The sequence below is a fragment of the Betta splendens genome, chromosome 14 (genome assembly GCF_900634795.4).
Source record: "Betta splendens chromosome 14, fBetSpl5.4, whole genome shotgun sequence".
Classification (NCBI taxonomy): Eukaryota; Metazoa; Chordata; class Actinopteri; order Anabantiformes; family Osphronemidae; genus Betta; species Betta splendens.
This window is the reverse complement of record NC_040894.2, coordinates 8,387,046-8,414,822: the sequence shown is the minus strand read 5'-3', so window position 1 is coordinate 8,414,822 and position 27,777 is coordinate 8,387,046. Positions and strand designations below refer to the sequence as shown.

The 27,777-nt window shown below is 48.0% G+C and overlaps 4 protein-coding genes and 1 long non-coding RNA gene across 20 annotated transcripts; 4 read left to right on the top strand and 1 right to left on the bottom strand.

Moving 5' to 3' along the window:
* Positions 1 to 1,116: 1,116 nt before the first annotated feature.
* ppp3ca (protein phosphatase 3, catalytic subunit, alpha isozyme) lies at positions 1,117 to 12,611 on the top strand. 4 transcript variants are annotated; one of them, XM_029174164.3, is made up of 14 exons: positions 1,129 to 1,497; positions 3,665 to 3,865; positions 4,637 to 4,761; positions 4,840 to 4,951; positions 5,091 to 5,236; positions 5,320 to 5,459; positions 7,383 to 7,460; positions 7,557 to 7,651; positions 8,186 to 8,311; positions 8,395 to 8,472; positions 8,623 to 8,707; positions 8,802 to 8,899; positions 9,416 to 9,466; positions 10,166 to 12,611. In XM_029174164.3, the coding sequence occupies exons 1-14, from the start codon at positions 1,446 to 1,448 to the stop codon at positions 10,342 to 10,344; spliced, it is 1,566 nt and encodes a 521-aa protein (XP_029029997.1). In that variant the 5' UTR covers positions 1,129 to 1,445; the 3' UTR covers positions 10,345 to 12,611. The 4 variants fall into 4 exon arrangements, with proteins under 4 accessions (XP_029029995.1, XP_029029994.1, XP_029029998.1 ...); XM_029174161.3 differs by having other exon boundaries at positions 1,121 to 1,497; positions 4,637 to 4,951; XM_029174165.3 differs by lacking the exon at positions 9,416 to 9,466 and having other exon boundaries at positions 1,125 to 1,497.
* Positions 12,612 to 12,766: 155 nt separating this feature from the next.
* On the top strand, positions 12,767 to 17,369 carry dnajc18 (DnaJ (Hsp40) homolog, subfamily C, member 18). Its single transcript, XM_029174167.3, has 8 exons — positions 12,767 to 13,219; positions 13,724 to 13,892; positions 13,988 to 14,133; positions 14,570 to 14,776; positions 14,901 to 15,016; positions 15,190 to 15,299; positions 15,382 to 15,554; positions 15,927 to 17,369. The coding sequence occupies exons 1-8, from the start codon at positions 13,093 to 13,095 to the stop codon at positions 16,049 to 16,051; spliced, it is 1,173 nt and encodes a 390-aa protein (XP_029030000.1). The 5' UTR covers positions 12,767 to 13,092; the 3' UTR covers positions 16,052 to 17,369.
* A 183-nt stretch (positions 17,370 to 17,552) lies between these two features.
* brd8a (bromodomain containing 8a) lies at positions 17,553 to 24,355 on the bottom strand. 9 transcript variants are annotated; one of them, XR_003788207.3, is made up of 20 exons: positions 24,215 to 24,355; positions 23,776 to 23,872; positions 23,373 to 23,442; positions 23,236 to 23,285; positions 22,983 to 23,153; positions 22,815 to 22,895; positions 22,635 to 22,699; positions 22,221 to 22,363; positions 21,956 to 22,147; positions 21,628 to 21,718; positions 21,310 to 21,459; positions 21,063 to 21,169; positions 20,484 to 20,949; positions 20,356 to 20,399; positions 20,037 to 20,284; positions 19,808 to 19,900; positions 19,648 to 19,716; positions 19,193 to 19,551; positions 18,175 to 18,219; positions 17,553 to 18,054 (listed from the first exon to the last, which is right to left on the bottom strand). XR_003788207.3 is itself a non-coding variant. In XM_029174155.3 (20 exons), exons 1-20 carry the CDS (start codon positions 24,234 to 24,236, stop codon positions 17,995 to 17,997), a joined length of 2,547 nt encoding a protein of 848 aa, XP_029029988.1. In that variant the 5' UTR covers positions 24,237 to 24,355; the 3' UTR covers positions 17,553 to 17,994. The 9 variants fall into 9 exon arrangements, 6 of the variants coding, with proteins under 6 accessions (XP_029029988.1, XP_029029990.1, XP_029029991.1 ...); XR_003788206.3 differs by having other exon boundaries at positions 19,217 to 19,551; XM_029174155.3 differs by having other exon boundaries at positions 19,269 to 19,551.
* LOC129605089 (uncharacterized) lies at positions 20,557 to 21,310 on the top strand. Its single transcript, XR_008696598.1, has 3 exons — positions 20,557 to 20,694; positions 20,788 to 20,963; positions 21,105 to 21,310. It is a non-coding gene; the product is annotated as an uncharacterized LOC129605089 (long non-coding RNA).
* On the top strand, positions 24,210 to 27,713 carry gng8 (guanine nucleotide binding protein (G protein), gamma 8). 5 transcript variants are annotated; one of them, XM_029174170.3, is made up of 5 exons: positions 24,210 to 24,352; positions 25,962 to 26,033; positions 26,114 to 26,232; positions 26,703 to 26,810; positions 27,102 to 27,713. In XM_029174170.3, exons 4-5 carry the CDS (start codon positions 26,727 to 26,729, stop codon positions 27,228 to 27,230), a joined length of 213 nt encoding a protein of 70 aa, XP_029030003.1. In that variant the 5' UTR covers positions 24,210 to 24,352; positions 25,962 to 26,033; positions 26,114 to 26,232; positions 26,703 to 26,726; the 3' UTR covers positions 27,231 to 27,713. The 5 variants fall into 5 exon arrangements, with proteins under 5 accessions (XP_029030003.1, XP_029030002.1, XP_029030006.1 ...); XM_029174169.3 differs by lacking the exon at positions 26,114 to 26,232; XM_029174173.3 differs by lacking the exon at positions 26,114 to 26,232 and having other exon boundaries at positions 24,212 to 24,352; positions 25,966 to 26,033.
* Positions 27,714 to 27,777: the final 64 nt, after the last annotated feature.

Genomic DNA, 27,777 nt, shown 5'->3' with positions numbered 1-27,777 from the left:
CCTCTTTCATTGCTCTTGTCTGGTTTATCTGCCCCAGCGATATTGGCAACTTCAAGGACATACCACCTGAACCCTGGACAGGTATTGGACACGCTGCTGTCAACCGAGGCTCTAGAGTGTTATGGATTTTATGGTGCGTTTCCCATCCTCGCCCGACGAGTCAGGCGCTCTCGCTCGAGCCCCACAGTTCTCGCCGCAGAGGCCCGATGAGCAACGCCGGCTCCGCGTCTTCAGATTTATTATTCATCCCGCCACTAATCACATGCTCAGCCTCGTATGTCAGGAGGCAGGCGGTTTCCATTGTCCCGGCTGACAGTGTGAGCACAAAAACGCATGACAAAATTACATCAACAACGGTTTAGCTTGTTACACTAAATAAGTAGTGTCACTGCCTCCTCAGATTGTCATGTCTCCCAATGTAAAGGAGCAAACGCCGCCCCGCCCGCGCAGCAGCGCCAGAGGAACAGCTGTTGCTGTTGTTGAGGAGTAAAAACCAGGGCGAGGGCTCCATCTAGTGGCGAGTCGTAGCAAAAGCGGACTTTGTAGAAAAGGCCTAAAGAATAACACCAAGATACAGTGATGAGGTTAAGTGCTGCCTATTAAAAGTGAGCTTTATATATCTCAAGATAATACATAAATATTTGAAGTGACAGTAACATTTTTAAAAATATGACTATTTATAACTAGTTATTGAAAGATAGTTGTCTCAATTAAATCAGTGGATAATGTATATTTCTAAACCACATAAGTGATAAGATTTTACAGAACATCATAAAAACAAAACTATAAGTATATTATAAAGTGTTTTTCTTCTGTGGTGATTTGTCGCCACCAAGTGAAATGTCTCCGCTATCATTGCAACGATCCAACCTCATGATGCTGCTGTGCACGTGTGCGCGCGCGCGACTAATCAAGTCGAACCCGTCTGTTTGTATGGCCCTCCTTACGAGCGTTCCACACATTTGAGCCGAGGCCCACATACGTTCCCGTCTTCGGACGTACAAAACCTCCGAGAATACCGAAATGTGGCGCACCGTGCGTGCGTGGGGGCAACCCCGTCTCTGCCTCCATCTGATGGCAGCATCAGGCAGCCCCGCGAAACATTTGCGTGGGAGTTCCCTTCACCGCCATGTCGGCATAGTGCACATCTCTCTCTCTCTCTCTCTCTCTCTCCGCCTCTCACGCTGCCTCTCCTTCCCTCCGCGCATCCTCCCCCACAGTCCCAGCTTAGCCCAGCGGCAGCGGCAGCGGCTCGTGCAGCATCCAGCATCCATCCTCGCCCGCCTGGGGAGCAGCAGTCCTGCCCGGCGCAGCACCGACGCACGGAGGGGGCGCATCGTCTGAGTGATGCCACAGCGTCAGTCGCGTTTCGACGACAAACGCTGAGAGTACGCGCGCGAGCGGAGGGCGAGAAAACACAGCAGCCTCGGAGACAGCAACTGCCCATGAAGATGTCTACCGCTGACATCTTAAACGCCACCGAGAGGATGGTGAAATGTAAGTCAGTCAATGTTTTCCGCGCGGTTGTGGCTGGAGATGTTACGTAACATCTCGGGCGTTTGGCTCCTTCGGCTCCTTGCGGTTCGGCGGAACGTGGCCTTTCATTTTCACGTCGTGCGTTGACGGATCATTGTGTGTGGTCATCAAGTTGCGTGCACGGTGACGGCAGCGGGCTGCTGTTGATAAACAGTCGGCGGTGCGTATGTCTAGTAATTATACGCGTTCGGTTCGGACGCCGGTGGCTTTGCTTTGCTCGGCGCGAGAGGAGGGAAGGAGGGGGAGAAGGATGAATTACCGAGACTGTGGTGGAAGCTGGGCCAGTGATGCAGCAGGATTTCACAGGCTTTGACAGGGCACTGGAAGCAGGCATGAAATTGACATTCAATGGAGAATATATTCACCGGGCGCAATTTGATTGGGGGGGGGGGGGGGGGGGGGGGGGAGTCTATGAGGAATGTGAGAGAAGCTGTGGAGGAGGGAGATGCCGAGGACACAACTTGGATCAATAGCGGATGATGGAGTGCTCACAGTTGTGGCATAACTCATTTAGCCGCGCTCACGGCGCACGCTGGGCCCGAATGCAGTCACATTTAGTGGCTGCAGCTTCGTCCTTTGGGCTTAAAGACTTGTAGGAACACAGCGAGACGCGCGTGCGACTGCTCCAGGCACAATTACGTCGCTGTGTGGGCTGGAGCAGGTAAATAATCTTGATTTGATCGTGGCACAATCCATCCGTACGTCGTGACCAGTCAACCGAACCAAAGCGTCGAATTCGCTTGTGTGCAACACATTAAAGGGCATTGCAAAAAAAAAAAAAAAAAAGCAGCCTTTGTTTCTGTCGCTGCTCCAAACATGGTGCGCATAATAACAAAAAGGCATTGATTTAATAATCAGCTGTCGTCTGGAACAGGAAGCTGCGATCACCTTCGTGGTTGTGATTGTGAGCGTGTAGGTTTCCATAAACGCGTCAAACAACAGGTTCGTATCAGCAGATAGAGCACAGCCAAGAAGCCTGACTCAGGATTTTGCTCCTGTAACGTGGTCATGTGACATTTTTCACGGGTGCACCAGGAGCCCTGATAAACACCTGGCCTCGGGCCGGAAGCAATCAAAGACACGCCGTTGACGTACGGTGGCACTTCTCAACTTCTGAGTCGAGACTGATGTCTTCCAGGAGCGCGCGACAAACTCCTGAGCACCGACGCAACCAGCGGCTGCGAGTTATTTTTATCCCTGTGCAGTTAGAAGTTTCTTTTTCACCTGACAGAAGACATCTAAGAGCTACAACAACTGCTGGTCGGTGCAGTTTGTTTTCCACCGCGCTGTGGGCATCAAGAGGCATATTTGGGTCAGTTATTTCTGGGATGAGGCCTTTAAGTACACGTATCGTGCTTCATTGTAGCGCCTCAGAAAACGATTTTTTTCTCATTATTGATCGTAACAATGTTCGCGCCGGTGCCTCCCCCACCGTCGCAAACCTAAAGCCTTTTGAAACCTGATGTGTGCAGATGTGTGCAGATGTGCAGCGTGACCCTGGAAACGGGACGCATCCACTCGTCGAGCGTCTCCGCGCTCGATGCAAATTGCGGGTTTGTGCGGTGGCGCTGGCTGTTCTTCAGTCAGCTGCTGCTGCGGCCTCTGCTGTTGCCCGGCAACCTACAGCATTTTATAGTCAAACTCCGCTCGGTGCTGAGCAGCGGCCACGTCTCCACTGTACGATGAGCGTGCGTCCACACGGGCTCGCGCGTGCCTGTGAAATGCTTTAAATCGTGTGTCCGGCGTCACGGATGCTTCTTTGGTTGTTACTGTTTGAATCCCCGCTGCTGCCCTTCAGTTCTTGCTGACTCTTTATAGTCGGCGTATTTATAGCGCGCGGACTCAAAAACAAAACAGTCCGCGGAGGTAATTTATCACCGTGACACACTTTGCTCAGGTTGTCAGCCCGTCGCCGTCCTTTGTGTCCAAATACCGCCAATGCACGCGTCACCATCACAGATACGAAACAGCGCCTCGTGCCATTAAACGCGCTCGGCTCGTTATGCCAATGGGCTTCACGCGCACAGACACGCAGGAGTTTGTGTTTATGTTGTGTTTATATTCATAGTTTAATATCTGTAATTGAAACAAATGAATCAAACACCGTGTTCCTGTGCTCCGCCCTCAGCGGTACCTTTCCCCCTGAGCCACCGCCTCACGATGAAGGAGGTGTTCGACTGCGAAGGGAAACCTCGCGTGGACCTCCTCAAGGCCCACCTCACTAAGGAGGGCCGCGTGGAGGAGGCCGTGGCTCTGCGGATCGTCAACGAGGGGGCGGCCATCCTGCGCCAGGAGAAGACCATACTGGACATCGAGGCGCCGGTCACAGGTAATAGACGGCGACCAATAGAATGGAGTTACGGGAAACTCAGCATCTGAGTGTAGGCGAATCCGAGAAGGGCGCAAAACGCAGAAGTCTCCGGCTCCACGTCTTGACTGGTGCCAGGAAAATGGAGGCTTTATGTATTAAGCATGAAATATGGATGACGAACTGAGCATTGTGTACGGGCGAGTGTGAGCGCGGAGGTCCGTGTCTCTGTGCAGCTCCAGTTGCAGCCGAGGTGTTTGTGCACTCGCGTATCTTCACTTGCACGGATTTGTTCCTCGGCGCTTGTGTACATGGGCGTACGTACTGTACGGGTGCGTGTGCGTGCGTTTGATTGCTTTAGTCACACAAGCGGTCTCCCACTCACATTGCTCTGAGCTTTGAGTGGGCGAAGGCCACTGTGGAGCCGATAGAGGAGACAGAAAAGAGAGAGGAGATGGAGGACGAGTAGGAGAGAAGGCGACAGAGAAAGATGATAATGAAAAATTGAATGCTGTAAGGAAATGAGATGCAGCTTGGCACTCCGGCACCATACTACGAAAAAGTGTGTCTGCCCCCGGAGGCTCGAGCATTTCTACTTTCCTCCGGCAGGAACTTCTCATTTCTATCAACCTTTGAGCTGGAGACCAGACAAACATGTCTACTGTATACAACGAGATGTGAGTGGCGCAATCAAGGTCCTTCGAATGCTATTCAGATGCCAAAGCTGGGGCTCAGTTGAAGTCCATCTTGCTTTTAAGCGACTCAGCGTTTAACGGGGCCGTGTGCTTGCAGTGTGCGGGGACATCCACGGGCAGTTCTTCGACCTCATGAAGCTGTTTGAAGTGGGCGGCTCGCCGGCCACGACGCGGTACCTCTTCCTCGGGGACTACGTGGACCGCGGATACTTCAGTATTGAGGTGAGGCCGCCGTCGCTCACGTCGTGGGCGGAGCCGGCGTCGCGTGGCGTAACCTTCTCCGTGTGCTTGCCTCCGCAGTGTGTTTTATACCTTTGGTCGCTGAAAATCCTCTATCCAAAGACGCTATTTTTACTTCGTGGAAATCATGAATGTAGACATTTGACAGAATATTTCACCTTCAAACAAGAATGTGAGTACGATGAAACACATTCGCAGGGCGAAAGTCACAACGCTCACGAGTTATTAGCTGGAGTCGTTCCACTGTGAATATGATGTGTTTGCACAAGGTATCATGTTCTAACTGGGGAACCTGGGTTCTGTGCTGTCAGGTAAAATCAAGTACTCTGAGCAGGTGTATGACTCATGTATGGACGCGTTCGACTGCCTTCCTCTGGCTGCACTCATGAACCAACAGTTTCTGTGCGTCCACGGTGGACTCTCTCCTGAAATACACACCTTAGATGACATCAAAAAGGTACGACCCTGCTGCCTCCTGCTCTGCTGTGTGACTGAAGCCTCTGCTGCCTGTATAACCTACATTGTTTTGTTGTTCTCAAGCTGGATCGGTTCAAGGAGCCTCCAGCTTTTGGCCCCATGTGCGACCTGCTGTGGTCCGATCCCCTGGAAGACTTTGGCAACGAGAAAACCCAGGAATTCTTCAGCCACAACACAGTGCGAGGCTGCTCCTATTTCTACAGGTGAACGTCCCCCTCCCCTCTTTATCCACCTTCAGTCCACGGGAACGTTCTACTCGAACCTGGTGTGCAATGAAAACACAGGCAGAGCAGAGAGTGAAATATTAACGTTAACGCCTGTAAAAGACAAGCGAGCGGCGTCCTGACGCCGAGCTGTGGGAGTAGATGGATTAGATGGCGGCGGTGGCGCGGGTTCCCTTAATGGAGGTTCAGGTCGGCACAAACCCGCACGTGGGGGCTGCATTTCTGCTGAAGCCACAGAACCTAAGATTTATTCCTCCTCTAATTAGCGTCGCACTGCGTTTGCATGCACACAGAGGCCTTTTGGATGCGGCTTTGCACGAGGTAGATGCCACTGTCTGCCCAGGTCCTGGTCGAGTTTATCATGAAACCAGAAATAAGAGGCTAGTGACGGGTCTTGGCCTCCTCTGTGAGTGAGAGTGGAGCTAAGTGAGGATTATTCAGTAGATGTGTGGAGGTTGCTGCTATAACAGTCGTCCATCTCCCCGTGGCTTTGTTCTGCCTTCACTCTCAAACGTACCTCTCCATCATTGTGATTCTTGCCAGCTATCGCCATGTTCTTCTGGGGCGTTCTGTGGTCTGTGTCTATTATGGTGCAGAGGCTTATCTAGGTTGGAAATGTGATGTAATAATGTTATGAAGCCTTGTTGTTGTAATAATAATCAATATCAAATCTGACCAAACTGAATTCCTCCTCTTAGTGTGGAGACATGGTCTAAACATGGTGGGTAATGTGCTGACCATCAGCCCGACAGATGGGGTTTCTCACAGTCAGAGCCTCCGGTACTCGTTTGTCAGAGTTCTCGCGCTCTGCCTCGCTCGCGGGCTCGCCGACGCCGCGCGGGGAGGAGGGGTGGCGGGCCGCGCGCGCGCCGCGCTCCCTCGCGGTGATCGATAGTTGCCGTTGGCGCGCGGGGAGCTCGCTCGAGAGCGAAACGTGCCGTCGAACAGGTGCGATGCACAGCAGGTGGCCTCGGGTTAAGTTCCCGAAGCAGCGGCCGCAGTCGTGTTGTTTTGGAGAGCGGTTTTATTAGCGCGCGCCGTCAGCCGCGCGACGAGGAGGCTCGGCCATGTTTCACGTCGGTGTGTAACGCGGCTAGTTACAAGCGCATCCATGTGACCTAGATAGGTGCTGTGGGCAGCCGCCTTGTTTTTTCTCTTAGCACAAACCTTTGAGGACTTAAATATTTTAAACAATGAAAATTTGATGGGCGCGACTGTTAAGAGGGCGCGACTGGCGGGAACGAATGCGCGCGCTTCCGTTTTTTAAATAAATACCTGCCGAGGCAGGCAGATGAAATGAATGGATTTAAAACCACAAGCTGTTTTATAATAGGTCTATTTAACAGTTAACAGTCGGATAAAACGGTCTCATTAGTGGCCTTGATGCTTTAATGCATTTCCCCCACGTGTGCTGTGCATTGGTTGTACAGGGTCATGAGCTTCGCTTAGGTCAGGGGTCAAAACCTCAATCATTGGAGCAGGACCTTCTAAGAACCCAAGCAAACCCTGAGCCTGATCAAATTAAAGTTCAAACCAAAGGGGCGTCGATGGAGCCTCTACTTCCTCGTTAAGACTCCTCGGCCCGCGGGCCTCTTCATGTCGGGCCGCGGCCGACGGGCAGGAGGTCTGACTGCTGCTTCCTGGGTGTGTTTTCTATTGCGACAGGTGGCTGTTTGATTATGTTTTCACAACGTTGCATCATCCTCAGCGTCATCCACAGCCTCCATTAAAGCCTTTCTGAGTGACACATCCACATTGTTTACTGTTGGTTCAGGGACACGAGACGACATGATCTCATACAGTATGTGCTTCTGCTGAAAGATACAGAAACACGCTGCTAAGCTATTTTGCCTAATCGCCACCGAACGCCACCTAAACCCAGTTGTTCCGGTTCTGTTCCAGTTATCCGGCTGTTTGCGAGTTCCTTCAGAGCAATAACCTATTATCCATCATCCGAGCGCACGAGGCGCAAGACGCCGGGTACGTCACCACCCAACACGCACAATCGCACACACAACAGCTGAGCCCTGGTTTACGCCACTTTGTGTGTCTCTGCTGCTGCGCGGCGCCGTGAAGCTACCGGATGTACCGCAAAAGCCAGACCACCGGATTCCCGTCCCTCATCACCATCTTCTCAGCACCGAACTACCTGGATGTTTACAACAACAAAGGTCAGAAACTCTCAGTTTTGCAGGGCTGAACGACAAAGCCTGGTGTTGAGAGAGGTGTTTGTGTGGCGCCTGCATCTCTAGCCTTTAATCGCATCTAGGCTTCGTACATTTGACTAATTTCCATCTGCGGACTTCTTATTGCTTTTCCATTATACATTACATACAGGGGATGTGCTAACATGGCTGCATTTACCCTGCGAGCAGGCACAAGAATGCATCAGGGAGCCCCCGTTTGTTTGTTTGCTCAGATCTGTGTCTCGGTTGCCATGGGCTATGGGAGGTAGGGAGCGTGGGAGGGACTGTCGGCATCGCTGACTATCTCCGTGTGGCTTTATCCCTCTTGATGTAACAGTGTCAGCAATCCCTGGCCTCAGCGGGGCCATCTAGCGGCGGAAGGCCTCATCCTCCGCTTCGTTTTGCTTTGCTGCTGCATCAGGAAGGGAGACCGGAAAATACTGGAACGCCAACAGTGGCTTGATGTTTTAATGGGATCCAAACGTGGGTTTCTACTTCCTGCCTTTTGCTTCTCGACAGCTGCTGTGCTGAAATATGAAAATAACGTCATGAACATCCGACAGTTCAACTGCTCGCCCCATCCGTACTGGCTGCCCAACTTCATGGACGTCTTCACCTGGTCCCTGCCCTTCGTCGGAGAGAAAGGTACAGTAGGAGGCGCCTGTGGAGCAGCGTCCTTGGTCCCAGGCGCTCGTTGGTTGAACCACCGCTCCTTGTGTCTCCCCCAGTCACGGAAATGCTGGTGAACGTGCTCAGCATCTGCTCGGACGATGAGCTCATGAACGACGAAGACGAGATTTTCGACGGTGAGATGTGTTACACAAAATACTAGCATCACGTTAGCCGCACCTACTTCATGCGTTTACTGTCTTTAAGGAAAACCTGTAACGCGGGTGTTCTATTCTCATGCTGTTTGTGCTCGTATGTATGATAATCTAATATAATCTCTTTTGCAGCCAACGCTGCTGCAGCGCGTAAGGAGGTGATCAAAAACAAGATCCGTGCTATTGGGAAAATGGCCAAAATGTTCTCGGTTCTCAGGTGAGTTCGTGGTCAGGTAGACGCTGGGGCACAAAGGGTTCTGCTTCCGCTCGGTCGGCGAAGTTCCGACGCTCTCGCCTGTGCTTCCCCGCAGAGAGGAGAGCGAAAACGTGTTGACGCTGAAGGGCCTGACGCCCACCGGCATGCTGCCGAGCGGGGTCCTCTCCGGGGGCCGGCAGACGCTGCAGAGCGGTGAGTCCGGCGCGCTGCCACGCGCCTTCCGCTTTCATTCCCCCGTCAGCCATTTTCCGCCGCGCAAACAGAAAGTGCAGGTGACGTATGCATGCGGGGCGACAAGCACGCACGCACGCACGCACACAGACAGACACACACACCACCCTCAAGAACACGAGGAAAGCATTTAACATTGGTTTTGCTTTTTGTAAATTCTAAAATATTTTAAAATTCTTATTGTGTTATATGAAGCCAGAACATCCACTTTCTCTTTTTTCTGTTACAGCCTGATTATTCTTTAAGCATAATGTGTCATTCTCTGCCTCTTTCCCTCTTTAGATCTATTTTCTTATCTTTCATTCGATGCTGTGTCGGTTAATATTAATGCATGGCACGCCGCTCACTTTGGCTGCATTGCCAGTGAACGTGTCCCTTTCATCCGGCCCAGCGAGAGCTGCCTTCTGCCGGGGCTGCGTTTTACATTTGCATGGCTTTGACAGGAGTAACTTGCTCCCCTCCTCCCCCCTCCCCCAGCCACCATCGAAGCCATTGAGGCCATCGAGACGCATGATGAGGACAGAGAAGGTAAACCTGTGCACCCCCCTCTCAACATACTATCAGGTTTCTCTTCCGGTGAGGTCAGCTTAAACAGCGAGTCCATGGAGCGATAGTTTGACTTTGCAGGATGTTTGATTAGATCTTTATTTAGATTAGAGAGAATCCTGATGTTTTAGAAATTGGACGAGATCAATGCACGCCGAATTAAAACGCCGCAAAGTCAAGTGCTGCTAAGAGGTGCGTGCCATTGCTTTGGGTGAGCAGCCGCCATCTGGTTCTGTGAAGCACGAAAACAAGAGACAGACAAGAGCATCAACATAAATGATGCATCCCAGTGCCTCGGTTCCTCGTGATCCGTCTGAAGTGATCTTCGCTCACCGACCGAGACGATTCTCCCGTCGTACAGCGGGCGACGGAGGACCCCTAACCACTCCAACGTGTGCTTTTTATAGTGATGGTGGCAGCTGCTCCCACACCTGGTTAAGTGTCACAGAGCAGATTTAAAACGCCATAAACAGCTTCGGCTTTGCCATTTGAGTCACGTCAGCTGCAGACATACTGGTGGCATGGGACACGGTGCAGCTAGAGCTACACACTTGCCCTTCATTGTTGATGATTCATTGGTCGTGGTTAGGTTTCATCCAGAGAAATGCCCATAATGAGATGATAATATTACTATTATGAAAGACACCGCCTGATCCCCGTGTGTGTGTTTTCTCCTTCCAGCTATCCGCGGGTTCTCCCCCCAGCACAAGATCACCAGCTTTGAGGAGGCCAAGGGTCTGGACCGCATCAACGAGCGCATGCCGCCTCGCAGGGACGGCGTGAACCACGTGGGCCACTCCATGGGGAAGATGAACATGTCGGAAGCCAACGGCACGGACGACAACAGCAACATCCAGTGATGTGCTGTCGCAGCCCCGGAGCCGTGCCACCTTTGCGCCGTGCAGCGAGACTTTGCCAAATCGGGACTTGGGCCTTGAACATAGACATCACAGAGGCCCGACGACAGGACATGAAATCTGCAGCAAATCTAAAACTGGCGGAAAAGGTCATTTTTTCATGACTTTTTGGGAGCTGGGGTTTTACAGCATGTGGCAGGGATAAGGAGAGGGCAGCGGGCTGCAGCTTGACTGGACAGCGTGGCTGGAAGCTCAGATCAGTGATAGACAGGATGGTTGGGAGTTGTGTTGTTCCAAGCGCTGACGGGCGTCTGCTCCTCCATTACAGGGCCTGACCAGACATAATGGCAGTATCCACGCGGCACACATCATTTAGTGTTTTATAAAGTGTTTATTATGAATCACTCACCACTTCACCTCCTGATCTCCTTTAAGCCCCTGGTTCGCTAGTATAAACGTGCCACAACACTTTGTGGGAGTGAGAAACAAAACAAAAGAACACAAAAGGCAAAAAGATCCCACAGTGTGTTCTTTAATGGGGACTTCAATTTATTGATTGTCACAATCTCCCCGGAAAGGAGGAGTGGATACTAACATTACTGTAGTCTGAGCTTAAACTCCATGTTCGGAATGTTTCATTGCTCCTCACCAGGGCTCGTCTCCTCACTTCCTTTATTATCAGTCATCTCCTAGCAAGACCTAACTTGGAGGGGATTAGGAAAGAAAGGGAGGCGAGGAGAGAGGTTATAGACAACTTGGTTCTGCTATTTACTGAGGTCACCTGAACGTCTCAGATTAAAATCAGACAATGTTCCCAAAGAGATGCAAACTGTCCCACATGATGATGCAGTGTCATCCCTGCATGTCTCCCCCTCAGAAGGGTTCTGTCTGACCGACTCAGAAACAGGGCATCTTACACACGTCCAGTGATAATAATGCAGTTCACTTTTTGCAACGCATGCGCATTCTCCTCTAAAGGAGGCTTTGACTCACTGTTTGTCATCTTTTATGAATAGTTCAGACTGGCAAAGCAGCAGCATTAACACAAGTCCCTGGACCACAGTAGCTGAACCTGAACTCTGGTGTCATACACTAACTAGACACTTATTTAGGTAAAATAATACAATGTTTTTCCTATGCTGTGAATTCCAATTTGTGAGTGTGTGAAATCAAAACAAGTTAGCTTTTCAACCGATTTTTAAGCAGAAGAAACGGGCCGAGACACACTGAAAACAAAATGAAATGTGAGTTTCTATGTGCGAGTATTGTGTCAAAATACTATGATGAAAAGTCACTTTGTGTCCTGCAATGCGTGTATTTGACTGACTGACAAGAGGAGAAAAGACACCAAATTAAAACAGGAAGCATCGCAGATCTTTCAAAATAATAATCAGTGAAAACGAGCACTGTTCAAACCCCAAGCTCATACAACATATGATGAAGTTCTAGATTTTTTTTTCATAATTACTATTTTTTCTACTTTATATTCCATCTATATATTTAATGATAAAGGTATATGAATAGTAAGGATGGACAAAAAGTGATTTTTAACACAGCATCTATGGTATGGAACGCATCAATGCATGCAATTAAGTTCCTAATTGTTATGTGAGATTATAATTGTGATAGTTGTGTTTCAAATAGTAAACTTGAATGATTTTATTTTTGAATTACATTTGTAGTTTTATTTGTCTTGTTTTATACATTTTATAAATAGGCTTTCTTTGATTGTTTTGTCCTTTTTTTAAAAAAAAAACTCTGTTAGTTAAATTACCATTGCTTTTATTTTTGTATTCATTTATTGTATGCAAAGGTGTGAAGCCTTGTGTTTATTTTTATTTTTCGTTGTACTGATGTACATAAACTGTTCAGTAGTGTGAATGAATATAATCTCAGTGAAAACGTTCAGGCTGCCAAAGCATGATAGCATGGTTTTCAGATGTAAATGAACTGGACACAGAGAATCATGTGTCGCACTTACGTTTAACAGGAAACATTGTAATCTGGTTATATTTATTGCTGATATTATTATTATTGTTACAATTTAGCTTATGGTTCTTTTACTTCCTCTGTTTCTGGTTCTTGTACGGTCTTCATGCATATTTCAACAAACAACTATAATGGATTTTATCTTGCTAAGTTTTTTATCTATGGAAATCTATGGAAATATGTTTTGGCATTTGACTTCCTAAAGGATACACACATTGTAAGCATGCCCTATGGGACAAATCACATTTTTTTACTCTTGAATAAAATATGCATGAACAAAACTTTTTCACTCATTCTTTCTACATTGAAAGACTCAAACTCATCATGGGATGTGTGCACCCTTTACATACCGTGACCTTGTTTTTGACCCGTTCTCTGCAGGTTCCATTTAGGATCATTCCTCCCAGCTTTGTGCCACTTTCTGCACTCTTTCTCGTGGACGCTGTGGGTTTTGTGCAGGTTTCAGGCGACCGCTCCGCAGGATGTGACGTCGCCGCCGTCTCGCGTCCGCCGCTCGTGCGTCGCGGCGCCGGGGACTTCGTTGAACCGGGTGCTCGGACGCTCCAGTAACAGCCCGTTCTCAGACATCCAGCTGAAGATGGCCCGGCTGCAGGCCTGTCTGCAGCCTGACTAGAGCCGCTATCGAGTGTCTAGCGCCTAGCTAACTGTTAGCCGCGGCGGCTCGCGCTGCATGGTGCTGACGCACATCGCTGTGGGACGGAGCTTCGCGCGCGGCGACGGGATCCGCAAAGCACCGCTGACATGGATAAGGCGGAGGCAGACCGGCTGATCGAGAAGGCGAAGCTGTGCCTGCGGTCCGGGCGGAAAGATCGGGCGCTGCAGCTGCTGCACGAAGCCCAGAACATTTACCCCAGCACCCGCGCCAGAGGTAAAATTAGCTGACGCACATTCTCTAGTAGCTAACGCCGCTCCGCGGGCTAGCTTGTTTTAGCCGTTAGCTGCGGATCGTAGTTAAATCGCTCACGTTGAACGCTTTAACTGTCTGTATCCGTAGCGGCGTGCGGCCCAGGCTGTTTGCACGGGCTGCAGGCTGAAACGCCGCTCCCTTCCCCCCCGCTCCGCAGCTCGCACGCCGCTCCTCACGCTGGACGACAGGGCCGCGTTTCAGGCTGACCGCTGTCGCTTGATGCACAGCTCTGTGCTCCGTGGCATCATGAACGTCGTCAATTATAACCGTTGTCAATGACTTCACGTCCTTCTCGACACGTGCATGACGCAGTTAAATGCCGCAGGGTCAGGAGCTGGCGTTACACGCACCGTCCACTTTATTAGGTACACCTGCACCAGCAGCCCCGCGTGAACTCGGCCAAGCGTCCCATATTTCCCACCATGTTTTTATTTCTAACTGTAGAGGCCTTTGTTTTTGTTGCAGTGCTGATAGATGCCATAACCAGGAACGGAGCCTCTGCCCCTCCACAGACAAACCACGTCCCGCCGCCGTCCGGCTGGAGAGACGAGGACATCCGAACCGGTGAACCGAGCAGCACCAGCGCTGATGACAAGAAGAGCTACTCTGAGGATCAGCGCCAGGGGGTTCTCAGGTGCCCGCTGACTCCTCTCTACGTGCTTAGCATAACATGAGTGAGCTCGCAGACCGGCCGCGCACGCTTCTATAATGCTCTGTCTGTTATTGCAGGATAAAGAATTGCAAAGACTTCTATGAAATCCTCGGTGTTTCCAAAGAGGCCAGTGATGAAGACTTAAAGAAGGCGTATAGGAAGTTGGCCCTCAAGTTTCACCCTGATAAGAACTTTGCTCCAGGAGCCACAGATGCTTTCAAAGGTACAACTTCAAGCCTGTATTCCAAATTCTCACCATCGTGATCAGTCATCATTAAGACACAGACTGAATCTTTGTGCTGCAGTGTCCTGTTTAAATAAAACTGGAGCAATGCAGAGGCTCAAGGCTGGGCTGACTAAAAGTTTTGTATATGGGTGATGTCTTGTGATAAAAATATTTTCAATTTGTCAACAAGTCCAGTGAAAAGAGGAGAATGATTAACATCACACTAAATAAAAGGACACATGTACAACGTTGTTTATATAGAAGACAGCTCCACAGTGGAATAACTGCGACTCACAGTCGGTGAAAATGTGTTCGCTGGCAAATGTCCCTGAGCATCCAGCACGCAGCATCAGCTGCTTGATGTCCCCAGAAATTCTCTGTTGTGCAGTTTTTCCAGTGTATATCACCACATGTATCACGTTTCTCCCAACAGCAATAGGCAATGCATATGCGGTGCTGAGCAATCCAGAGAAGAGGCAGCAGTATGATCAATATGGAGACCAGTCTGCAGCATCAACGGCCCCCCAACAGCAGAGCTACAGTCGCCATGGCCACCACCGGAGCTTCCACAGAGACTTTGAGGCAGACATTTCCCCCGAGGAGCTCTTCAACATATTCTTCGGAGGAAGGTTTCCCACGGGTGAGCGGTGTCACACTGTGAAGCTACAGTGTTGCATCGATCTAAAAATATCCATCAGTGCTGGTGTTTATAGTGGCGTTATTATTTTAAATGAAGGCATTTAGAAGTGTGCGTGTGTCTACAGGAAACATCCACGTGTACACCAACCAAGGAGCCTCCTACTCCCAGTTCTACCAGCCTCGTCGTCGACGGGCTTATGAGAGGCGCGAGGAGGTGGTGGTGGAGGAAAACCAGAGTCAGGTCAGCGTGACTCACAAGTCTCTGTTCAACATAATTCTACAGGAATCCTAGCAGAACTTTAGGGCTTTGTTCACGTCCCACTTCGTGAATCAAGGGCCTCTGTTTCTCTGTGATGCCGACTGTAAACGCAGCGCGACATGCTTTATAATTCTGTTGATCTTATCGTCCCGCAGAACACCTTCACAGCGCTGCTGCAGCTTCTCCCAGTGCTGGTGCTAATCCTCATATCAGTGTTTACTCAGATGATGGCCACTAACCCGCCCTACAGTCTCTTTTATAAGCCGTGAGTCTTCTGCACCATAAACCCCACTAGTCTGAGGCTGATATAAATCTGTCACCGCTTTAAACCTGTGCTCGGCTCTCAGGGCCATGGGGCTGGTGGTGTCCAGGGAGACGCAGCACATGGGCGTACCGTACTACGTGGATAAGGGATTTCAGAAGGAGTACCGTGGAGCAGCGCTGGTGGAACTGGAGAAAACGATCGAGAGCGACTACATCGAACACCTCCAAAGCAGCTGCTGGAAAGAGAAACAGCAGAGTAAGCAGACTTCTGCCCGTTTTGGTCATGAAGCACGTGTCGCATGAACAAACCCTCGAATTCAGTCATTTGGTCTGATACAATCCAGTCGGTCGCTGTGAAATCACCTTGTGAAATGTTTGCCTTTGTGTTTAAACGAAGAGTTGGAAGAGACGACTGCTGCTCTCATCTGTAAATAAAACAGCAGTGGGAGCGGTTTTACTGGTTCCCTGGCAACTGGTTCCTGTAAATGAGCAAACTAATGTTTTTTTTTTGTACAGATTAAATAAACTATCATATTGTAATGTCAAATTCTAATCATATGTGCAGCAAGTTGCAGATTCACATCCTTAGTGTACGATGGGTTCCAGTGTCGCTGTGTTTCCCTTTCAGAATCGGACCTGACAAACCTCGGGCAGCTGTACCGAGACGAACGCCTGAAGCAGAAGGCAGAGTCAATGAGGCTGGACCACTGTGAGAAACTGCATCGGCTGGTCGGGCGTCAGCGAGGCAAATGAAGGCCCCCCGGGAGGAGGACGCGTTTCTGTTCAGACTTTACAATAATGCATTATGTTGAAGTGTGTGTTTTGATCTGATCTGGCCACTTTGTCAAGAAGCGTTTTTAGGTACAGCGCAGTGAGTAGGAGATGATGCCGCTGGGAGCAATGTGCCTTCTCTCCTCTTAGATGGTAGAACGAGTTGCATGGAACTCGCCGTGGCAGCAGGTCTGATGTCGCAGAGCCTTGAAACTTTCTTATAGAAATGAAAGGACGTGCTGGATCCCTCACCGGGGCTATGAAGGAGGTTGTATGTCCAACATACATGTTTAGCAGTTGAACTATTTATTATTTTTTGTCATTGCATAAATCTTATATTTATTTCTTAGTTAAAATGACTTTTTGAAGTCATTCAGTGCAGTGACTTAAGAAATCTGATCTTTGCTTTGAAAGAGCAAAAGACCTTTATTTTGCTATTTATTTTGATGTGGACAAATCAGACGTATTGAATATGGAAACTGTTGCTAATCAGGCAGCTGGGCCTCTGGTACTAGGATGTGTGAGGCACAGTAGAGGGAACTGTTAGAAAATGTTTTTTTCTGAATAACATGCTTCTTTTGAAAGGTCATATTTGCCATAACCCCATGTCCTGGAGCAGGGCCTTCTACTCCCTGCCCTGCTGCGTGTATAAACGCTTGTTACATCACCAAGCTTCTGCCACCAGGACCTTTTACTATACGTGAGACCGTTAGATGTTGCATGAGGAGGGCTGTGATTCGGAGTACTTTTAAAGTTGTCACAAGCAGGGAACCAGGTTTGTCGTGAAGTCCTTTCACTGTCCTGCACAGTTTTCCCAGGTTCTGCCAAATAGGTTCTAGGAGGTTCTATGCTGAGCAGCATCTCAGGTTATAAAGGTTCCTTTTATAACCCGCTCTCAAGCTTTTCCCTCAGAATCTTTAATTCTTTGTACCAACTCTAGCTCATTGAAATCATACTTGGATATTTTGTTGCTGCCAAACTGCCTTAGCTGTTTTCACATTTGTGAAATGTTCAGGTTCACAGGCACTTTTACGTTGATATTTACCCATGTCTCATTTTGTCGTTCTTGCATGCATCCCGCTGAGTGCATTAGCTGCATATTTTATTTTGGCAGACACATCTCCATCTACACACTACATCTCCTGCTGACACGCTAAATGTTACTTAGAACAGGTCCAAGCGGAAACTCGCGAGTGTGTAAAACCTTTACTGTGAGACGAATCAGGTTTTGGTATTAGAAGGTGTGCGAATGCACTTCAGCCAAAAATACCAGAGAATTAAAGGTTTGACCAGAATCTGATTTGTTAACTTGTGTCTTTGTGATGGTTTGATTCTTTGTCCTCAACAAAATGCACCAGTAGCATCTTATTTCTTTGGTAATAATCAATCAACAATGTTGTAAATTAGGAAAAAGTGAAAAAATCCCAATAATGGTTTTCTTGCATCGGTGGTACTGTAGTGAGGAAATGATAACGATTATAGGTTGAGGGACTTTATACACTTTTACTTTTGAACATTGTAAGTTTCACAGAATATTTAACCAACATAACGAGAACACCAAAAAAAACAAGAATTTTCTTGTTTGTACGGTTTCACTGGAGACGTAATATAGAAAATAAATTCATGAAAAAGTCATATTTAAAACGACAGCATTTTAAATTTAGAGAACAAAAAAATCTAAATATTATATTCAATGAAAATGCAAACTAAAATGATAAACAGATCAGCCCAAATCTCATTTATGTAACCTGACATTCAGTCTTCTCCAGCTGCCCCTGTGGAAGGTTGGAACATGTATTCAACGGTTATACAGTATGTGATGCATGTGCATGTGACTCTCTTAGAAGAAACCAGCTTCTCCTCCGCCCATTTAACCGAGAGTGCGTGGTTTACACTGAATCTGTGCAAATGAGTAAATTCAGTCTTCATTTCTTCATTTTGAGGTCAGCTTCGATGGCACAGCGGCGCCCTCTGGTGCCTCCGTCCTGCAGACAACACAAGACAAAGTCCAGTCTGTAACTGACGAGGCGTTTCACTTTGAACAGGTTCGCTTCCAAAGCGGAAGGATGAGGAGGAAAGGTCTGAAGACTACGATGGGTACTTACAAAGAGAGAAAGTAGGAAGGCAGGAGAGGACATGGAGACAGAGTCCTGCAAGAGCAAAAGGATGCACATCAGACGTGTGACTCAAAGGTGAACAGGAAGTTTCAAGGAGAAGCAACACATGACCAGGAAAGACAAACACATTAGATCCAGCAAAAAGAATTCCTCTTATTTTATCTTGATCTCTGCGCTAATCAGATGTGAGCAGCATGCTGTCATGTTTAACCACAACATAAACTACAGACATGTATCTTTGTCAACCATTTGTCAAAGCATAGCGTGACATTTCAGAATAATCGTGGTTCTTCGCGGCAGCTGCAGGATTAGGTTTGAAAAACTTGAAAGGCAGGTGATCAAAACAATGCGAGTGTGCTGCCAGGCAACTATGTAGCAAAGGGACAGGAGAGTCAGGTTTGCATATGCAGTATCCACATGATCATCTGTTTAACAAGGTGTTTCCACTCACAGTCTGTGAGTGGAGTCTGCATTCAGTCACCTGTGTCTTATTAAAACTATACAGTTCTAATGTAGCTGGATTATAGAGTTACCTTTACAGCTGTTTGTGTTTTGATCATGTATTTGATTAACTTCACATCTAATTTACCTTGTTGATAACATTATTGTGCAAAAACAATGTTTTTGGACCATATAAACATAATAAACATATTTATATTAACTTAAATGTCTAGATCAACACTATCTGTATGCTTTGGTAAATAGTTGTCAGTAAGGTTCTCAACATTCTTGTATTAATACATGATATTACATTTTCCAAAGCATATGTTTTATGATAGATGTCTTTGCTTTCACTTTTTCTAATTCTTGAATTAGGTTTAGAAACATTAAGAGAACTGCATCTGTGATGGACGTGTGCACTATTAAAAACAACATCCTAAGGGATTCAGATCTGTTTGTTTTGCAGCATGTAAAACTAATGACTACCTGAACGGACGCTACTAAAAACAGATGTCATGCTTTGGAAAATGGCCAACAGTTCTAGTTTGGCATCACTATCTTCTACCTTTAAGCCAGCCTGTTGTCTCACCCTTGTCTCTTCTTCTGTACTCTCTGCTTTTGTCAAAATTCTAGTGAAGCACCTTGTCAGTGGAGTCCTGTTTGCGTGCGTTCTCACGGCCCCTCAGACTCTTGGCGCTGATGCCAGACTCTGACGTCTCCATGATAAGCTGCGTGGCTAGAAACTGCTGGATCTGCTCCAGGACGTCGCGCTGCATCTCCAGGGCCATGTGGTAGACGTCGTGGTCCAGGCTGTTGTACATGACGGCGTTTTGAAACATCAGCATGATGTCCCGCTGGAACTCAGCAGTGGTCCGTATCAAACCGGTCTCTATGTTCTTTTTGATGGTGGCCAGGTCCATGGGTCTGTATCAAAGAAAAAACCTCCAGTGACTGACACCACACAACCCAGAGGATGTGATGCAAAACAATCTGTGAAATGAAAACAGCTCACAAATTTACCTGTGCACAATACTGTGGTATCCAGGTGCAATTTCATCAGTTACTGGCTGCAGGAAGACATTTGCATACCTGAAAACAGTTTGGATAAATGAACGACTGACACTTTGCATATAAAAGGCTTCCCATCAATGGTTAAGTTACTGTTACAAGGCGTGGTGACCTGTGGTTGGCCGCTGCGCGCCACACCAACATAATGGCTTTCTTCCAGATCTTGTGAGCTTGCAGAGCTTCAAGGTCCTCGCTGCACACAGAGCTGCACAAGAAGACAAGTCTGAGGGCAGATGCGGCCTGGCAGAACCTGCTGTGCAGCATTGCCAGTATAGAAATGCAAGGCAGGCCAGACCTCATCAATTGTTTTGGTCGGCTGTGCCCGAATGCGTCTCACTCACAACTGGGAGGAGGCGGGGCTGCTGGGGATGGAGTCTGCGGTGGTGTGGAGCTGGAGAGACGAGGACGCCGTGTGGAGGCTGTAGCCGTCCTCGCTTTCGCTGGCCGCGGGCTCCAGCTCCGCCTCTGAGAAGAACTCCTCCACCCCGTCGCCCTCTTCCTCCCCGCACGCTTCCGGCCCGGGGGACTCGTCGTCCACTTTAGTCCCTGAGACGCCACCGACGTTTAGTCCGTATTCCGCCTTTGCCTCCTGCGTGAACAAAGAAAGATAAAGACAGTGCCGCGGGTCCGAGTCCAATTGTGCGTGTTCTCTCTGAGTACCTTGGGATGCCTGTCTGTCTGTGGGCTATCTTCAAATACTGGGTCTGCCAAGATAGTAAAGATAAATATTAAGTGGGAAATGGTTGGCAACAAGTGAATGCTAATGCTAATGCTAATGCAGCGTTTACCTCTGTGGGGTTTGTCATGTCTTTGTTGTGCCCACTTCTGCTTCTCGCATTTGAGAGAAACATCCAAGGAAACCTGGCTTTTCGAGAGCAACGCCTCCCCGGACTCCCGAGCTGCCTCAGGCCGCTTCGACGCGCCAGTGGGGCAGCGCTCCAAGCTCTTCAAGCTGCAAATGGACGAGGAGCCGGGGGGGAGGCTCGCCAACCCAACGGGGTATGTCGCAAGGCAGCCGTCTTGACTGCTGCACAGAGAGGGGAGCGACGGCGTCCCATCCTGAACCTCCAACACCTCTGTCTTCACCTCCAGGCTACAGTGAAGAGAGGACGGCTGTGGGGCCGTGTGGTGGGACCCGTGGACCTGGAACGGGCCGGTCTCCCAGGCACCCGACAGAGCATGGCCGTTCTCCTCACACAGGGACAAAGCAGCCTCCACTGCAGCTGCATCCAACACCTCTGCAGCCTCATCTGCCTGTAGACGGAAAGGTACTAGAAATCTTAAAGCTTTTTGATGATGCTGAGAACACAAAGCCAATAATCGTAATTTAAAAACTCATCAGCTCCGAGTTAGTGATTTTTTTGCACCTTATCTTCAATGATGGCAATAATGTCGCCCACTGTCTTTAGGTCCAGCTCATCTCCTATATAGGCCACAGTCACATCCTCCTCACTGAGCCCTGACACCTTACTTTCTGCAGAGACAGGTGGCAGCACGTTATCAAGGCCTACACACACAATCCCTCCACACAGTTTTAAACTAGCAGCTGCATTTCACAGCTATTAATGACATGCATCTCTCGAGCTTCGCTGCTTTAGTAAACCACGGTCAGACCTGTCTTTGCTGAGGCGGAGGAGTCGACGGGAACGGGAGTGGCCGCCGACAGAGGAGCGCCGGAGGCTGAGTCTGCGGTGATCATGAAACCGGCCGGTGCAGAAAACTGGGCAGGACCTGCCTCCAGGAGCCGCGACAGCATCGGGGCACCTACGGAGCAACCGTGTGTACACAGCATCACGCAAAGCAGCAGCATCACAGCAGCCGGGGCTTTAAAACAACAGCACTGGGATGAAATACCTCCACTGAATGCCTATAAATAGTAATCACGCTCCTTTAGTGGTAATGAAACATGAAATCACATGCACGTGTCTGCACCTGTTGCTTGAGACAGAGGTTGACTGGGCAGCGCCAGCTGCAGGTCGTGTGCTCCTGCCATACTACCAGTCACCACGTCCTCCTCCCCAATCTGGAATATAAACACATACGTGTTCATATGTTTCACATACATGTACATATTGTGTGTTGTAAACACTACATTATGAAACAATATGAATCAAAAGCTAAAGGTCTCAAATTTTCCCACTTTTTATGATTGTAGGAGGGTCACATACATCACATATTGTAGAAAATGACCTTTAAAATTATTGCATAATCATATTTATTTCCATCAACTACATAACACAGTAGGTCTTTTTAACATTACCAGTCTGGAATTTGAAGCCAAGATACTGCCTTTCTTCAGTAACTCAGACAGGAGTGGTGATGGTGGCGGTGTGGCTCTCTGGCACAGCAGCTTCTTTTGAGTGGGGTCGTCCAGGAGTGATACGTGGCTGACGTCATCACTTCCGTGTCCAGAAGAGTCGGCGAAAGGCATCAGTCTGGTCGGTCCTGAAGCCTGAGGAACACAAAGACAAGGGCAGCTACAAGCAACAAGCAACCCATAATAATGTGATCCGTGAGGGACTTACATTCTTTGCAGATGCCAAATCCAGCGTCAAGCACTCGAGCGGGTCGCCTGGCGAGAACTCCGGGCTCGGGGAGCTACAGCCTGAGGGCGAATGCATGGTAACACCGGACATTCGCTTAGGTGTGTTCTTTGCTACCTGTCTGGCTGAAAGAGGGAGGGGTCGTCAGTCATCAGTCACATTAATAATGGTAATATTAAATATATGATATAATAATTTCCTTTGTTTTACTGCGTAATTATGAATAAAGACAAGGGCATTTTTAGGCAGTATAGTGTCAGCTGTCAAGCTGCTGACTAAATATACCTTAAATAATGAGTTCCACGATAAAGCATTTAATAATAAGGCATCAATTAAATGACAGATAAATCTGAAATGAAACCTTCCTCCAGAAAACCCTAAAAGTTGAGGAGATACCCTGATATGCAGCATCCGTGTTCTTCCTTTTCAAAAGTGCTTCTTCCTCGTCCTTTTTCTTCTTCCTTAAGGACACAGGGGAGCCGTTCATTTGCCTTCTAATGAGACATCCTTTATACAAACCAAGGCAGATGAGCTGCATCGTTACGTGGACAGATCGGACGGTTTGTTGATTCTTACTGAAGAATTTCTCCCCATAATTCCGCCAGTTTGGAATCTAGATGTCCTGCCTGAATGAGTTCAGCCTCCCTCTTCATCCTCCTGCGAAGCGACAGGCGTCACGTCAGCGCGTCTCAGCGACGCCGTGATGCTGCGGTGCCTTTGTGTTTGTGCCGGTTGCTTTCGTACCTGTGCTTCTCCTGCGTTTCTTTAATCAACCGCTTCAGCTCGTCGATCCTCTCGGCCGTCAGCCGGCGCACGATCACATCCTCCACTGTCTCCACCACCTCACCCTTCTCACCACGCTTCCTCCTGGAGGCGATAGGAGCATGACTGACGAGCTTTAGATACTGTTTGGGGCTGTAATGTCAATGAAAGCCTTGGGAGTTTATTCCAACATTCATCATTGTTCTAGTTCATGTTACATATGTATTGTACTTACTTTGGGGCTTCTGTAGTTTCTAACAGCTCTGAGTACTTTGAGGCACAGTGCTGCGAGGAGCCAAAAGACAGTCAAGAGCGAACGAGAGACAAATCTACAGAAAATCACATTTTTCTTTCTTTTTTTTTGGGTGGTACCTTTTGAGAGAACCAGTCAGGTGGTCGCCCAGGTTCTGCAAATGGCTTGATGGCTCGGCTGACAGACACCCTGGTGAGAAGGATGATCCGAAGTGAAATAAACACGGAGGATCTGCCGATTCTGCACACATTTCCTTCTCTGAATCTATTTAATCCATTTGCAGTTGCAAATTTATTTTTTGAAATTGTAAATTGGACTCATAGACACAATGCCAGTTCCTCAGAGGGTTAACACATGGCCTACAGTACATTTGATTCATTTTGTTTGCATGTCTTTGTGGTGTAATAAGAAACCACACTTCTACTACGTAGAATATAAACATGATGATATTCGTCGTTCACTGTGACACACACTGATCGTGATTGTGACCAGCTTTAGAGGCAAAACCAGAAAAGCGCAAACCAGTTCTGATCCCCGCTCTTCATCACGGACGTGGCCAAACACAGCTTCTCCCTCACTGACCATGGCTCCGTGGGTCCCATGACAAGAAGCTTGTGTTCTGCAGATGTGGCGACAGTTGGACAAAACATCACGCAAACTACACACAGCTGAATAAAAAGCCCGTGCGTCCGCGGGGCGACCGAGTGGTCGCGCGCGGCCTGGTGCGGAGTTCGGGTCGCCTTCGCGGCGCGGCTACCTCCGCGGACCGCTGTCATTAGCGCGGCGAACGCGGAGCGGGCAGCGCCGCGTGCGAGCGGAGGTGTCACGCGGGCGGCCGTTCGTCTCGCGGGCCCCCCCCGCGGGCGCAGCGGGCGGCTACGCGCGAACTTCGCGGCGCTAACGTCCGGCCGGCCGCACGCTCGCCGCTAACGGATAGCATGCCGACGGTACCGTTACTCACTTCCAGCCCCGCTCGCCGTCATCCTGTCATCCGCGCATCACGGGCATCTCGGTGGACGGAAAGCCAGCAGTTAGTGACGCCGGTGAAATCCGCTCACGACGGCGAGACAGACAGTTATGGAGGACGGCATCGATCCAGGTTTGTTGGACTGGATGGAGATGCTCGGGGCTTTTCTCTTTTAGCTAGCCGCCGCCGTCCGTTGGAGTCGCAGTCTTGTGTGGCAACTTGAGGATTGGCTAGCTAGCTCAGATGCTAAACTGCTGGGTTTAGTCGGCTGGGAGCCGCTAAAGTCGCGTTAACCCCTGGATCCAGTGCTGCCGAACCAGTGAGAAGTACAGTGTCTTACTGTGAGTCACTAACGTTATTCATCACTTAGCTCGTACACTCCCACCGCGGTTCCGATGGTACAGCCCCGGTGCCGGGGACCTTCTCAACTTAAATTTTTTCTTTATTCAAAGGGTTAAAATAGCAATATTAAAGAAATAAATAACAATAAATACCTGACGGAGATTTTTTAGCATCACATTTGATGCCGTTTTATTTTGAAAGCAACTGCCACGCATGTAAAATTAATACACAAATAATCACGTCTGTTTATTAAATTCTAAAATATATCAATGTAAATTAATATTATATATATATATATTTTAAATATAGTGGGATATTTAGTGGTATTTAAATAAACAAATATTTTTTTAAACAACTTTTAACAACGAAAATGTTCCACCGTTGTTACAGACGTTCCCAAACGGCTGCTGCTTTTCCTCGAGGTTTCACTTTACTGTGAGTCTGACTTCATACTAGAAAAACTGGTTCGTTTGCCTGCAATGCTGCCCAAATATTCAGGATATCCAGGAGAAGCGAGGGGGAAATGTTTCACACGGCTTTTACGCACCAGGCGTCACTCCTATGTGTGCGGGTGCAATGCAGGCCTGCCACGTGTCGCTTTATCAAACCATCAGGATTCTGGACACTAAAAAGGCCCTACGTGTTGCTTTGTGCCACTCACCGCCTCGTGCATCTTCCACGGAGAGAGACCAATTACTACAGGGAAACAAATGTTAATGAGGCGCTTGACATTTCACTCCATACGCTGCCACTTTGCCCCCCGCTGCTGTGTGGAACAACTGTCTGCTCCACGGGACAGCGGGCACAATGTAGATGAAAGAATGAAGTCCTCAACACAAACACAGTCCCCTCGTCTGCACTGGTTAGAATGGTGTAAAATAAAAGAGCCCAACACACCAGAAAGGATGCTAGAGAGAGAGTCTGGTACACGTCACCTGTTTATTTACACAGCAATAACCATCACGGACCATTTATCTGAGAGATCAAAGCAAAATAAGATAGGAAATATCTTTTTAATGTTACATGAATGTAAAAATGCAATGAATACATTTGTTTGTTTTATGTTCCAGCAATAAACATTTTACCTTCTTTTAAGAATTATTTTTAAACTGAAGATTTGCTACTGAGCTCACAAAACAACTGTTAGTGAATCAGATTTTTTTGTTATTATAAATGATCAGATTCAATAAGAGGTGTATATAATTATATAACAGCAGTGTTATATTAGCCCATTAAGCCAGTGGTAGAGATGAAGGTCACGCCACATGTTGCCTTTAACTGGTGCTCTGAGCCCTTCCTGGGGGCAGAGCCATGGCTAATTATCTGAAGGAGGGAACCTATTGAAGCCTTCCTTCCTCCTCATCTTTGCCATTAATCTCACTTCACCCATTACTTTAAGTTAGGGTAGCGGATCTGTTGAAGGAAGGAGGACTGCCGTCTCAGAAGCCCACTGTCTGCTGTCAGCCTTCAGGTGAGTGGCACGTGGAATTATTATGAGTAACTATGAAGCTTGTTATTGTGTGCGTTTTGTTTTGATCTGCATTTGCACAGGTTCACTGGAAACCAGCAAATACACTAACTCTACATACCTTTGCGTGGGCTGCTGTCAGTGCTGCTGTGTGTCATTTATTATTGTTGGCCATCATTTGGCTCCCATGCTCATATAGAAGGTATTTTATTGACTTTTGTTTACTGCCTTCTTATAGATTCAGCAAAATCACCCTCTTGCATCACTTTGTGCCAGCAGCTGTGCAATATTGATTCATGCAATAGCAGCATACCGTAGAAGCAACAGTTGGAAAATATCATTAACGTCTGATTTACGACAGCCGAGCAACACAACACTGGATCAGGAGCATGGAGAGTTAATGTTAGGTGTATTTACACTGGCAGCTAGCGGATGCTCCCCTGGGGAGGGCTGCTCAGCCTCCCCAGCCCGTCCCTGCTCCTCCGAGACCCTCCCTGTGCAGCTCGCAGCTGAGACCCAGGGAGCTGAATTAACAATCAAATTGAAACACTCTCTCTCCAACCGTGACACAGACACCTTCAATTATTTGTCACAAACTCGCTTGGTTTTATGCATCAGCGATGGGCACTTGAATGTTTTGTCCCGTGGCTAAACACCTGTTGTTTGCTGCAGATTTGCAGACTTGAGCGGAGCAGGATGTCGAACAACATGGCCAAGATCGCCGACGCTCGAAAGACAGTAGAACAGCTGAAACTGGAGGTGAACATAGAGAGGATGATGGTGAGAGACTCCACTTTATTGGACGCACCTGCAAAGATTACACCGTTTCTCAGGTTTAAAGCAGAGGGGATAATAATAATAATACATAGGTCACAGTGGGGGCTCTACTTTATTATATTAAGACATGGTTCAATTGTTTTGGCTCTTCAATTCAAACTAGGCACTGATAAATCTCTTGCACCCTCCATGACCTCTTTCTAGGACCAATGTCATGTTCATGTGGAGCCACATTAGGGCAGGTGTGTTAAAATGAGCAGTACTTCCTCTTTCTGATGCCACGTTTTTGCCCAGGTGTCCAAGGCAGCCGCTGAACTCATGGCTTACTGTGAATCTCACGCCAAGGAGGACCCGCTGGTCACCCCAGTTCCCTCCTCCGAGAATCCGTTTCGAGAGAAGAAGTTGTTCTGTGTCGTGCTTTAAGCCCTGTGTGTTCAACACAATACACTGTTTTACAGCTCTCAGTTTCTTGGAGATTTACTTAGACTGTTGTAGTGAGTTTATTTATTTATATCTATTTACATTTTAGGAAACTTATTCCTATAAAGAAGTAAAAAAAATCCAATGGACCCATGAATCTGAGCATTACTTTTTCATTTATTACTCCTTGGTGACTCACTGTCATCCTTTAAAGAACACAATGACAGAAATAAATTTTTATTGAATGTGGGTACAAAGTGCAGCCCAGTGTCACTGCCTCTCCTTGTGTACACAGCTTATACATTAACTCTTCAATAGCAAATGGACACATTCACTCACGCTCCAAAGCTTTAAAACTGTTTAAAATTCATAAAAGTATCTTAGTTTTACCAGTTGTAGGTTACATTTAAACAACAAATTACACTATTCGGGTGTGATCTCTGGTTGCTGTGCTCTAAATAAATTCTACATCCACTCAAGCATCAACATGACTCCTGTTTTTGTTAATATTGGAGCAAACAGTGTGATCTTTAGGGCGTTTTTTGTTTTT

Coding starts and splice junctions, on each gene's coding strand:
- dnajc18 (XM_029174167.3), top strand. CDS start 13,093: ATGGATAAGGCGGAGGCAGACCGGCTGATCGAGAAGGCGAAGCTGTGC. Junction 14,777..14,900: donor CGGAGGAAGGTTTCCCACGG/GTGAGCGGTGTC, acceptor GTGTGTCTACAG/GAAACATCCACGTGTACACC. Junction 15,017..15,189: donor TGGAGGAAAACCAGAGTCAG/GTCAGCGTGACT, acceptor ATCGTCCCGCAG/AACACCTTCACAGCGCTGCT.
- brd8a (XM_029174155.3), bottom strand. CDS start 24,236: ATGACGGCGAGCGGGGCTGGAA. Junction 22,364..22,634: donor CACGGATGCTGCATATCAGG/GTATCTCCTCAA, acceptor TCCCTCTTTCAG/CCAGACAGGTAGCAAAGAAC. Junction 20,950..21,062: donor TTGCCATCATTGAAGATAAG/GTGCAAAAAAAT, acceptor TTCCGTCTACAG/GCAGATGAGGCTGCAGAGGT.
- gng8 (XM_029174169.3), top strand. CDS start 26,727: ATGTCGAACAACATGGCCAAGATCGCCGACGCTCGAAAGACAGTAGAA. Junction 26,811..27,101: donor TGAACATAGAGAGGATGATG/GTGAGAGACTCC, acceptor GTTTTTGCCCAG/GTGTCCAAGGCAGCCGCTGA.
- ppp3ca (XM_029174161.3), top strand. CDS start 1,446: ATGAAGATGTCTACCGCTGACATCTTAAACGCCACCGAGAGGATGGTG. Junction 5,460..7,382: donor GGCTGCTCCTATTTCTACAG/GTGAACGTCCCC, acceptor GTTCTGTTCCAG/TTATCCGGCTGTTTGCGAGT. Junction 7,652..8,185: donor GGATGTTTACAACAACAAAG/GTCAGAAACTCT, acceptor GCTTCTCGACAG/CTGCTGTGCTGAAATATGAA.